Source organism: Xiphophorus couchianus, chromosome 14 (assembly GCF_001444195.1).
Source record: "Xiphophorus couchianus chromosome 14, X_couchianus-1.0, whole genome shotgun sequence".
Taxonomy (NCBI): domain Eukaryota; kingdom Metazoa; phylum Chordata; class Actinopteri; order Cyprinodontiformes; family Poeciliidae; genus Xiphophorus; species Xiphophorus couchianus.
The window spans coordinates 19,882,726-19,895,522 of record NC_040241.1 but is presented as its reverse complement, the minus strand read 5'-3'; the positions used below and the strand labels follow the sequence as shown (position 1 = coordinate 19,895,522).

At 38.3% G+C, this 12,797-nt stretch overlaps 1 protein-coding gene across 1 annotated transcript in view; it reads left to right on the top strand.

Annotated features, from left to right (window-relative positions):
* Nucleotides 1–11,530, top strand: part of LOC114157885 (uncharacterized) — a 32,302-nt gene extending 20,772 nt beyond the window's left edge. Inside the window, exons 12-20 of the mRNA XM_028039054.1 lie at nucleotides 972–1,079; nucleotides 2,198–2,305; nucleotides 3,518–3,587; nucleotides 3,715–3,925; nucleotides 5,758–7,552; nucleotides 8,337–8,510; nucleotides 9,057–9,230; nucleotides 9,546–9,592; nucleotides 9,749–11,530. Of these exons, the coding sequence (XP_027894855.1) occupies nucleotides 972–1,079; nucleotides 2,198–2,305; nucleotides 3,518–3,587; nucleotides 3,715–3,925; nucleotides 5,758–7,552; nucleotides 8,337–8,510; nucleotides 9,057–9,230; nucleotides 9,546–9,592; nucleotides 9,749–10,272 (3,211 nt within the window). The 3' untranslated portion in view covers nucleotides 10,273–11,530. The remainder of the gene's footprint in view (nucleotides 1–971; nucleotides 1,080–2,197; nucleotides 2,306–3,517; nucleotides 3,588–3,714; nucleotides 3,926–5,757; nucleotides 7,553–8,336; nucleotides 8,511–9,056; nucleotides 9,231–9,545; nucleotides 9,593–9,748) is intronic.
* The last annotated feature ends 1,267 nt before the right edge of the window (nucleotides 11,531–12,797 follow it).

Sequence of the window (12,797 nt, the reverse complement as noted above, 5' to 3'; positions counted from 1 at the left end):
AACTGATTTCTACATCAAATCAAAAATATTTAGCGTAAAATAAATTATTGCATAAATATTTGCATACTTCAAGTCAATTTTAGTACATACACCTTTGGCTGCAATCACAGCACTGAGTTTGAGTGGATTAATCTCAATCAAGCTTCCACATCTGGATGTTGCAGTTTTCCTCCCTTTTTCCTGCTACACTGTTCAAGCTATCAGGTTGTGTGAGGATCAGCTGAGAATTTTGTCAGGTCTGTCTGGGCTTTGACTGGGTGAAACTGTCTATATACTGAATTAAAAAAAACATAATTCTGACATTATTTTGTGCTAGCTGTATTAAATAATTGCCAAATAAACAGAAAAATTTGTTTCTTTTCACATTTTTAAGCTTATTTACAACATATAGCATAACAGGAACCTCTTAGGTTTGCTGAATAGAAAAAGATGTAAATAATAAAATATGTGAAACACTTAATTTCCCTTGAACAGAGAGAAATGCCATCTTGAAGGAATGTTTCCTCAGAGTGTTTACTGCTCTTCATGTTGTAATGGTAGCCAAGAATAAACCAGTAAATGGACGTTCCAGACACAGGCGTCTTCATACTATTGTCACTTAAGACACAGTCACTGCAATCAGATGACCAAGATTCCACTCGTTTTGAGGTTACGAGTACAAGTTGCCTGGACCTCTGTTGAATTATGTCTGTCACTTTAAAGAAGGTGAAAATCTATAAATTCATTTTGTGTCATTGTTTTATTTTGTAGAAATTAGTTTTTAGTTTGACATGAAGGGACTTTTTTTTATAATTTAGTTGATCAAAAACACCTAATTTAATTGATTAGGATTTGTAAAAACAACAAAAAGGGCAAAAATATCCAAGGGGTGAATACTGTTTATAGGCACTTGGCGTTCATTAATCCTGGAAGTTTGTTTCTAACAGTAAATTAGATGAATATCTGATAGGCATTGATATTCTCACCCACAGGAAACAAAAGAAACAAGAACCTGGACCAAGCTGTCTGTCCATCAAGAGCAGCCACTCAAAACGGGATGGTATTAATTTTAATCTTGACCAATCCTCAGTTCCAAACAGGTGAGCGTTATGGAAATGTTCTAACTTTGTAATATGAGCCTCACTGAAAAGTTTTCATTCCAAAATGCAGCGGTGAGGGTTTTATACTTGATGGGAATATGTTGGTGCAGTACTCATCTAAAAAACGGCCTTCATAGAGGGATTATACAAATGCTGGTACATGCAAAACTGCTTTTCAAGAGCACCTTCCAAATAAACCATTTTGAGTCAAAGGTGGCACCCGTGCACCAGACCAAGTTGCAAAGATTGGTGTGCTCCCAGTTCACCAAAGATTGGTCTGCTCCCAGTTCACCAAAGATTGCTGTGCTCCCAGTTCACCGAAGATTGGTGTGCTCCCAGTTCACCGAAGATTGGTGTGCTCCCAGTTCACCAAAGATTGCTGTGCTCCCAGTTCACCAAAGATTGCTGTGCTCCCAGTTCACCGAAGATTGGTGTGCTCCCAGTTCAATGTCCCAACTAAACACCTAACTTTAGCCTGGCAGGGGGATCAAGTAAAGCCTGATGGGCTGCCAGGCTTGTAATACACTGGGGAAAACCCAGATTGGGTTTATTTTAACTCCAGTGTATGATTAGTGACTTAAGGAGTTTTTTTGTATCATCCCAACTTATCCCTTTCAGTAAACCTTTCTTTGATTGGTTGGAGTGTTCTTTAGACTTCATTCTGTAATGGTATCCAGGAATATTGATTAACCAGATGATGAACTTTCCAGACACAATTCATCATAAGTTGTCTTAATATGACAACTGCACTAAGGTGATCTCTAATCCACTCATTGAGATGCTATAGCACCACTTTGTTGGACCTTTGTTGATTTAGCTCAGCCACTTTGAAGAAGGTGAATATTCATGCAATCATTTATTTTATGATAAATATTTGTATTTATTTACTTATTATTTTGTAGGAATCAGTTTTCACTTTGACATTCAGGAAACTTTTTTTATTTCTTTGATCAACGAAGCCAAATTTGTTGATCATGATTGATTTGTAAAAGCAATGAAGAGGCTAAAATATCCAACGGGATGAATATTTTCTTATAGGCAATGTACCATTATTAATCCAAGAAGTTTGTTTCTGACAGTAAATGAGATAGATATCTGACAGGCATTCTCTTACACAGGCAACAAAAGAAACAAGAACCTGGACCAAGCTGTCCGTCCATCAAGAGCAGCCACTCAAAACGGGATGGTATTAATTTTAATCTTGACCAACCCTCAGTTCCAAAAAGGTGAGCGTTATGGAAATTTTCTAACTATGAAATCTGAATCCAACTGAAAGGTTTTCATTCCAAAATGACAACTTTTATTGGTCATATATCTTGGAATATTATACAATTGTATGTCCTTATAAAACCAGTTTCTTGCAAATTCATCAACAGTAAAATCATTTCAGAACATTTTGCAATGGCGATATTAGTGAAAATTGCAGTAATGACATCTGATTGACTGGAGGTGCAAGAAGAAGCTAGCTTGCTGAAGCTAGCTGTCAGGTTCAAACAACCTAAAACATTTTAACAGCCCACAAATAGGAGAAAGACAAGAGGGTTTTAGTTTTACTTGCTACAAGGAGAACTGACAGGAGCGTGCCTCAGTTACAATCTCCCACCGTTCTGAAGCACGTTCTGCCATACCCTATTTTTTTTTATTTCTTTAGTCCCTAGTTACATAGCTTATTCAGTTATCTTGAGTTAATTACATAGTGTTTTTCTGTTCTTCTGTTCTCTTGAGTCACAGGCATGTTGCACCTACGGGCTGACGTAGTGCAGAGTTCAGATCCTGTCTGCTTCCTTCTGCAGCTACAATGCAGGAACTGATGAACTCACAGAACAATGGGGACTGTTGCACAACAAAACAACTTCACACAGCAAACACAGCAAACATAAGATAACATATACTAAATATTTCTAACACTAGTCATGTCTGCTAACTTTTGAACATTTAAATGAAGGTGCTTATTGGGGAAGGTGTGTATGTGCTGGGGGGAGGTTAGCAGTTGATATATTTGCAGTATATTTTTTACAGTAATATTTTATTTATGTATATACTTATTTGGAAACTCCTCTCGTTGCAGAACATTTTTGAAAAACTAGCAAGTGTCCACATAGAAACATATAAACATGTTTGAAGATCTGTCAGACTGATGCATATTGTGATGTAAAATCATGCGGATGGCAGTGTGCTGCTTGATCACTTAGTATTGGGATCATTAACCACTAATTACTTCTGGGAGTCTCGACAATGTTTGAAAGTACTGGTTTATCTCTTTCATGTATCATCTTGAAAAAGGAATATGAAAACAGCAGAAGTCTAAATGATTGAATTTGGTTTGCTGCATGACATAAAGTCATCTTATTGAACATTCATATCATATGACTTTACTGACTTCTATGTTGAACTTGCACCAACATGATGGAAGCTAATTATTTATGATTTCTCCATAGGCGTGAACAGAGCACTGATGTTGGCCAAACTGCCCATGAGCATCTAATGCAGCTACACCCCATTTTTAGGGTCGGTATACAGTGAATACTACTCTTTCCATATCTTCTGTTAATTAAACTCCATATTGAACTTCTTAGATCATTTGATTGTCAGATTTTATTCAGGGGGTCTATTTATTTACGTCTTTCTGTTTTAGGAACTGGAGAAAAAGATTGTGACATTTGTGAAAGATGAGCTGAAGGAGATCAAAAAAGTCTTGAGTCCAGAGGGTCAGGAAGAGGTAAAAGAAGTGTCTGGAAATAGGAATGAAAAGCACAAGAGCAGCATCAGAAAGGCGTTTTTAAAAATCACTGTGAACTTCTTGAGAATGATGAATTTGGATGATCTAGCTGACCTTCTGCAGAACAGTAAGAATGTTATTTTTCTACAGAAAATATAAATGTAAAAATATTTTCAACTGCTGGAAGAAAAAAACTACTAGGGTCTCACTTGGCAAACTCTGATAATGGTAATGATAAAATACTGCTTAAAAAGCTAAATGAATATTACTTTGTCACACTGTATTTTCAAATAAGTTGGGAAAGATTGTTTTTTATGCAACATTACTTCATCAAGCTTTTTATTTGCATCTATATTTATTGCCAATTTTGGCAGGGTCAGTTCTCCATAAATGTTTTTTTAAAGATTTCATCAGCTCTAGTGGACTTTATTTGAGAGTATTCTGACAGGAAATCAGGTTGAGAGGAAAGGAAGCTGGGAGTCAAAACTGTGATGGCTGAGTGAGAACTGAGGCCTTTGTATATGGGCCATGCTTTGTAATTTAATTGCATATAATTTCCATGTGGGATCAATATAGTATTTTTGAATTGAATTGGATGGTATGAAGAAATTTCTCTCATAAAAACTAGATTTGCTAGAATCAGTTATACAATGACAATCCTGCCATGATTTCAAGCTCTGGGTGAAATGACTCAATTGAGGTTGTTCAGCTCCTAGATGAAGATTCTTCCTGGATGTTTTCTAGGCAGGCTCCACAAGGAGGAGACTCTTAAGGAAGAATAAAAATTATCTGAAGGCACTGTACCCTTTTCCGGCTCAAGACCATGGCCTCGGACGGTCTTGAGCCATCCGAGGCCATGGTCTCGGATGGCCTCCGAGACCATGGCCTACAGTTACACTTTCCTCAAAACACATTTAAAATCAATGTAAATTACGGGATGATCCTCATCCCGGCCGCTTCACATTCAACTGCGAACCGCTCCAGCTGGAGCGGCTTCTTCGCACAGGACAGCAAGAACCTGTCCTGTGTGAACAGGTTCTTCCTGTTCGCACAGGAAGAATCACACTGCTCTTCCTGAATCCGAGGTTCGACTATCCGACTGACCCTCCTCTCCAGGACTCCTGAATAGACCTTGCCAGGGAGGCTTAAGAGTGTGACGGTTACGTTCCAAAAGAACCGCGATAGGCGAAATCCGCGAAGTAGTAACCTTTCCTTTTTTACAATTATTATACAATGAAATATTCCATAATACATTGAAACCAAAGAACAAAACCTTTTTACAGGCCCAAACATTTGTTTAACAAATAAAAAGTACTGTATAAACATTTTTTAAAATTTTTTATAAATAACTACTGTACTGTAAAATAATAATTTTAATACTAACTGAAGGCGGATTCCCGTGCCCGAATTGCGGAGATCAGCAACCGCCCCACCGCGACCTGAGTCATTGGATTAGAATGGGAGAAAATAAAAAATGATTATGAAAAAAAACAAAACAAAGTACAGTAGGACAAATAGTGACTCACGTGTATTTCATTGCTCTTCTGACTGAGCCGCTGCATCCTGACTCCGCTCTGTAGCGGTTTTTTTTCTTCTAAAGCCCACGGTGCAGGTGTGTTTTTTCGAGAGAAGAACATAGTTATCGGTTGTTGTTGTCGCTCTTTTTTCTTCTGGGCAAAAAGATTCTTATAAACCGACATGCCACCATCGATTATGTTAAATTTGACAAACTGTTTTACGTACGTGTACATATTAAACCGCAACGTTGTTGACACACAGGTAGAGAAGAAGCGGAGAGACTGTTTAGCCAATCAGAATGCAGAACACAATGCACGATGCAAATCCGCAAATCAGCGAGACCGTGAAAGGTGAACCGCGATATAGCGAGGGTTCACTGCATACTCAATCAAGGCAGTAGATTACTTTTAAATTACATTAATGTTCTTTTTTGTTTTTTAGAATCACTCATCACATGTCAGCAAACTCTAAAGTCTAACCTGAAGGAGAGGTTCCAGCATGTGTTTGAAGGGACGGCTAAATCAGAAAGTCTAGCCCTTCTGAATCAGATCTACACAGAGCTCTACGTCACAGAGGGAAACTCTGGAGAGGTTAATGATGAACATGAGGTCAGGCAGATTGACGCATTTTCCTGGAAACCAGATCAACCAGAAATGGTAATTAGACATGGAGACATATTTAAACCCTCACCTGAAAGAGATGAACCAATCAGAGCAGTGATGACAAAAGGAGTGGCTGGCATTGGGAAAACAGTCCTGACACAGAAGTTCACTCTGGACTGGGCAGAAAACCAAACCAACCAGGACATCCAGTTCATCTTTCCATTCACGTTCAGAGAGCTGAATCTGTTAAAAGACCAGCAGTTCAGCTTAGTGGAGCTTGTTCACCATTTTTTTAGTGAAACCAGAGGGATCTCCAGATTTGAAGAGTTAAAGGTTGTGTTCATCTTTGACGGGTTGGATGAGTGTCGACTTCCACTGGACTTTCAGAACAATGAGATCTTGGAAGATGCAAGAAAGTCTATGTCAGTAGATGTTCTTCTGACAAACCTCATCAGAGGGAACCTGCTTCCCAAAGCTCACCTCTGGATAACTACACGACCTGCAGCAGCCTTTCGGATCCCCACTGAGTGTGTTGGCAAGATGACAGAGATCAGAGGATTCACTGACCCACAGAAAGACATGTACTTCACAAAACGATTTGAATCTAAGAAGCAGGCCAGCTTGGTAATCTCCCATGTAAAGAAATCAAGAACCCTCCACATCATGTGCCACATCCCAATCTTCTGCTGGATCACTGCTAAAGTTGTGGAAGACATGTTGAACAAGAAAGATGGAGAAGAACTGCCAAAGACCCTGACTGAGATGTACATTCACTTCCTGGTGGTGCAGAACAAACTGAAGGGCATCAAGTATGATGGAGGAGCTGAGACAGATTCACACTGGAGTGCAGAGAACCAGAAGATGATCGAGTCTCTGGGAAAACTGGCTTTTGATCAACTGATGAAAAGAAACCTGATCTTCTATGAATCAGACTTGGCTGAGTGTGGCATTGATGCCAGAGCAGCTTCAACATACTCAGGAGTGTTCACACAGATCTTCCGAGAAGAGAGAGGGCTGTACCAAAACAAAGTGTTCTGCTTCGTCCACCTGAGTGTTCAGGAGTTTCTGGCTGCTCTTCATGTTCACCTGACCTCTATTAATCCCAAAGTCAATCAGCCAGAAAAAGAGAAAATTAAATCCATAGATCCTGAATTAGGAAACTTCAAATCTGCAGAGATGGCTTTCTACAAGACAGCTGTGGACACGGCTTTAGAGAGTCCAGATGGACACCTCGACTTATTCCTCCGCTTTCTACTGGGTTTTTCACTGGAGACCAATCAGACTCTGATGAGGGGGCTGATATCACACACAGAAAGCAAATCACAGAACAATCAAGAAATAGTACAGTTCATCAAAAAGAAGATAAGTAAAAATCTTTCTGTAGAGAAAAGCATCAATCTGTTCCACTGTCTTAATGAACTAAATGATCAGTCTCTAGTGGAGGAAATCCAACAATATCTAAGTACAGGAAGTCTTTCAGCACACCAGCTGTCTCCTGCTCAGTGGTCAGCTCTGCACTTCATCCTACTTTCATCAGACAAAGATCTGGAGACATTTGACCTGAAGAAATACTCTGCTTCAGAAGATGCTCTACTGAGACTGCTGCCAACAGTCAAAGCCACTAACAAAGCTATGTAAGTACAGATTGAGTGTATTAACCCTTTATGACCTAAGTTTCAAATGTCCGCCTGGATATTTTAGCTTATTTTTATTGTATGCAGTTCTTTAAATGTCCTGTGAGTAAATATATTTTCCCACTTAACCATAACAACTGATACTTTGAATATCTAGCAAGTTATTTTCACAATTTACCATCTATTAAAAAAGTGCCCCTCAGATTAATTTCACTTCCTGCTACGGCAGGGTTGAAATTACCGTAATAACCCAATATTGTCTGGAAAGCACAATGTCTCCCCTTTCAGAAATCATTGTGATTTTTCACATAGCGCAAAGTGTAGTGGAATTACAGTACTGCAAATCTGGCAGAATTGTCTGCGTTACGTTCGGTCTGGAAGGGATAAATAAAAACGACTTCACATTTGATCAGTTAAATAAGTTGCACAAACTACAGAGCAGTTTGTCAGACCATATATTAGAAATAAGCTTTCTCATCTAAAAGCTACCCATACAAAACATACCAGCATGTCTTTCTGAAGATGTGGCTAAGACAATTATAGAAAAAAAATATCATCATGCCACTAAATCAATACCTGCAGATCTTTTTAACCTCTTGTGGGTAAGTTTTATAACACCTCAGAGAATCCTACTAAGGCGTCAGTGTCATACTACATCATAATGTTTTCAGCATACTTTATTTTGTGGTGACTTTCTGCTGCACTGCACTGCCTCCCAAGAGAATTTAATCCAGCAGATTTCTTGAAAATACAAAAAAAACCTCTATTTATTTTGTCTCATCAGACTCAGCGGCTGTAACCTCTCAGAGAGAAGCTGTGAAGCTCTGTCCTCAGTTCTCACATGTCAGGATTCTCACCTGAAGGAGCTGGACCTGAGTAACAACAACCTGGGTGATTCAGGAGTGAAGCTGCTCTGTGACGGACTGAAGAGTCCAAACTGTGAACTCGAAATTCTCAGGTTAGTTCAAAAATGTCTAAATCATCTAAATCATAGGACATGGGGCAGAAAATACTCTAAAATAAGTACTTATTAAATGTCTGTAAAATCGTCTGATTTTGGTTTTTAAAGCAACTTGAAGCATTTGTAACTTGGTCAGTGACAAACTCAACCATGTCATAAAAATATGTGGTTTAGAACATTCTTGTTATAGAGATTTTTTCCTATAAAATAAGAAACACAATGAATAACTTACTGAAGAAGGGATCATATTGACCTCCTTTTGTGGTGGAATTTATGGTAAGTATTTGGTGCTTTGCAATGGATGGAATCAACACAAATATTTTATAATCATTTTTGATTATAAAGATATATTATTGAGACAAAACACCTTTAATAAACTACAGTACTTGTAACTAAGAATTTATATTAGTTAATGGAAAACTGCAAACCACTATGAAAATTGCGGATTAAAAATAAGCAGGAATTATTCTCAGTCATTTACAGGGCATTTATACTAGTTGCTTTTGCTTTGGGTAGATTTATGTGTGTTTTGTGTGTCTGCAGGCTTTCAGGATGTTTGATCACAGAGGAAGGTTTTGCTGCTCTGGCCTCTGCTCTGATGCTGAATCCCAGCCACCTGAGAGAGCTGGACCTGAGTTACAATCATCCAGGAGAGACAGGAGCTCAACCTCTGTTAGCTGGACTGGAAGATGCAAAATGGAAGCTGGAGACTCTGAAGTAGGGAAACCTCTACTGCAGACCCATGTCTTACTGTTTCTTCAATGTTCTGCAACAAACCTAAGTTATTGAAACATATATCTTAAAAGTATTTTGTTCCTCATGGGTGTCCATAAAAGTTTAATGTAAACAGTATGTGACTCAATCAGTAGTTATAGTTTCAGTTTTGGCTTTCTCTTGTTGAGAACTGTACTTGTGGCTAAATAAAAATGTTGAAACATCTGTTAGTGATATCACGGAAAGCTGATATCACAACGTAATTTTGTCATATACATGATAAAAGACTGATGGGAATCTGTTGTCTCCTTCTGTCAGCTTGGATTCTGCTGGAGTCCAGTGGTTAACACCAGGTCTACGGAAGTGTAAGTGTGTTTTCCATTTGATTTATGGTACAGTGGCACATTAAATCATCACCAAATGTTTAGACCACTAATTGTTTAGTTATAATGAAGCTGTTAAGAAATAACCAGTTAATTGTTCAGTTCTTCAAACTGAATTATGTTTGTCTTGTCATTTAGATTCCTGTCCTCTCACAGTCGACCCGAACACCATGAACAAATATCTCAAACTATCTGACGAAAACTTGAAGGTGACACGTGTGGCAGAAGAGCAGCAATATCCTGATCATCCAGACAGATTTGATCTCTATCAGCTGCTGTGTACTGATGGTCAGACTGGTCGCTGTTACTGGGAGGTTGAGTGGGGTGGGAAGGTCTGCATATCAGTAAATTACAAGGGTATCAAAAGAAAAGGAGAGAATGATGACTCCTGGTTTGGATTTAATGATAACTCCTGGTGTTTAATCTGCTCTGATGATGGTTATGCTGTTTGGAACAACAGTAAAAAAAAAGCTTTTATCCGTTCATCCTCCTTATCGAAAGTGGCTGTGTATGTGGACTGTCCTGCTGGGACTCTGTCCTTCTACACAGTCTCATCAGACACACTGATCCACCTCCACACCTTCAACACCAAATTCAGTGAACCTCTTTATCCTGGATTTGGGTTCAGGAGTCGCACTAGGGTGTCTTGGTGCTCATTTTAGAGTTACCAGACAACTTTACATGTGTTTTATCCAATACATCGGTTTTCAGATGAATGTAATATTGATTGCTTTCAATTTTTTCCTGTTACTTTCTTTAAAAAAACATACCTGCTGTACCTTTACAGATCATCAGTAAAATTAAATTTACATATCACCTTTCGGGAGATAAAAATCAATAGGTTCTTCACAATAAACTAACACATCAACCAAAGAGCCAAAAATGCTTAAAAAACAAGAAGAAATAATAAAGAGCATATAAAAAATGGAACCTATAGAGTCCACCAATCTCAAGTCAAAAGGAAAAGTCCGTCTTACTTTGTTTGTGACTTAGTGTGGGGAGTCATGCTATCTACATTATTGGTACATTTTTGCTTGAAGTGCACAACATGCTAATGTGACAATAATGACAACATTGCGTTCTTGTGAATGCAATGTTGTGAAACAAAATAAAGATTAAACAGTAATATAAATACTTGGAAATATATGTTGATACTAATATGAGATAAACTCTGTTATCTTGCAAAAGCATTTCCCTTTTAACTTTTTAAATACTTGGTAGAATCACATAATTATGGTTCTTTACATCTCCTAGTTTTAGTGTTATGGTTCTCCACATTTTTGTTACCATTAACTTGGATGAACTCAATCCCTGTTGCCATGTATGCTATAATTACTAATCACTTAATTAAGCCATAAAAATATTGACTCTCAGACTGATTAAGGCCCAAAGCCAGAATCATTCACTGATGTCTTCTTTTATCCTTACAGCACTGAAGCAACTGGGATAACATTGTTACTTGTTTTTTTAGCAGAAATATGACTATTTAAGTACATTTGTAATTCCTAACTTAACCAATTTGATTAGATATTAAATGAATGGTGGGGACGATGGTAGGAGTTTACCGTTTGTTGGCTGCTCTGTTTGCCCATCTCACTGTGTCCTTGTGCCCTCTGATCATCTGTCTGCTGCTGGTTAGAGAGCCTCGTTGAGCCTGGAGCCTCCAGGCAGCTACTATCCGGTAGCTTCCTGCCATCAACATGAATGTGTGAGTGAATGACTGAATGTAAAGTGAAGGTCGTTGGGGTCCTCTGTACTTGATATAGTGCAGTACAAGTTCAGGCTATTTTATTTGCTGTTAAATGAATCATGATTTTTGCCATCTGAACTAAAAACTTGTATTAAAACATTAGCTTTGAAATAATCTATCAATGTGTAATAATTTATATATTTCTAATAAAAAACTGTGATGGTTGAAAATGTCTGCTTTATAAGTCTTCACAAGTTGTGATAAATGTTTTAGGTGAAAAGAAAAAAACATGCTTGTTAGAGAGGGCGTTAAGGATCAGAACATGTTGAGCTGCTGTTAGCTGAAGTGCAGGATGGGCTGTGAAAGAAATCTTCAAACCTAAGACAATATCAACTCTCAGGATGTGAAAAGCCTAGTAATAGCCTCTGACTTTATCTTCCAATCAGAGAAAACTGTCCAACAGAAAATAATAGAGCAGATAGTGTGATGACCAGAAGGATTACCTGAGACACTCCTGGGGAGCTAAAAAAGAGGCTGGGACCAGCAGAAGGGGGGAAATACTCCAGGTGACACCAAGGCCATGCATCAAGACAGCTGGATACATCTTCAGTGGAGGGAGTTAGATGAGAGAGGTTCAGCACTTTGGATAACCACATTACGATAAAGTCAAGGAAAATAAATAAAAGTTGTTCAAAAGACCCGTAAATGGTTTAAGTTTGATGTTGAGTACTACTGTTTGTATTACTTGATTTCTGTTCAGCGGTACTTTTGTCCCTTAAGGCATATAGAACTCAGCTGCCCGTATCATTACTAAAACCCCATCCATGCACCACATCACTCCTATCTTGCAAAGACTTCATTGGCTGCCTACCAAGTTCCGCATAGAATACAAAATTCTTCTGTATACTTTTAAGGCTCTTTACAATATTTCCCCACTATATCTTTCCAATCTTATTCATATTGCCACTCCCTCTCGTTCCCTCAGATCATCCTCCTCCATCCATTTGTCTGTCCCCTCTGTCCGTCTCACTACCATGGGGAGCAGAGCTTTCAGTCGCTCTGCTCCCCAACTCTGGAACTCATTACCACCTCACCTTAGAAACATAAAGTCATTCCCTAAATTTAAAACCGAACTTAAAACACACCTTTTTAGATCTGCCTTTTCAATATGACACAATTGGTTTGCTTGATTTTTTTATATAGATTTTTTTACATAGATTTATATATAGATCTCATATAGATACATTGTTGTGTATTTATTTTATCTATTTTTAATTGCTACATTTTATTGTTTCTGTTACTTTGCTCTTTGTACGGTGTCCTTGAGTGCCAGAAAGGCGCCTTTGAAATAAAATGTATTATTATTATTATTATTACCGTAGTTAGGGCAGTGATGACGTCAGCACACTGCTGTAACCAACGTTACTGATATCTGGTTTGCAAGTTCGGCAGCTGAGCCGCTGTGCTAACATGGGAGAGATTTGCAAGAGATGTGTG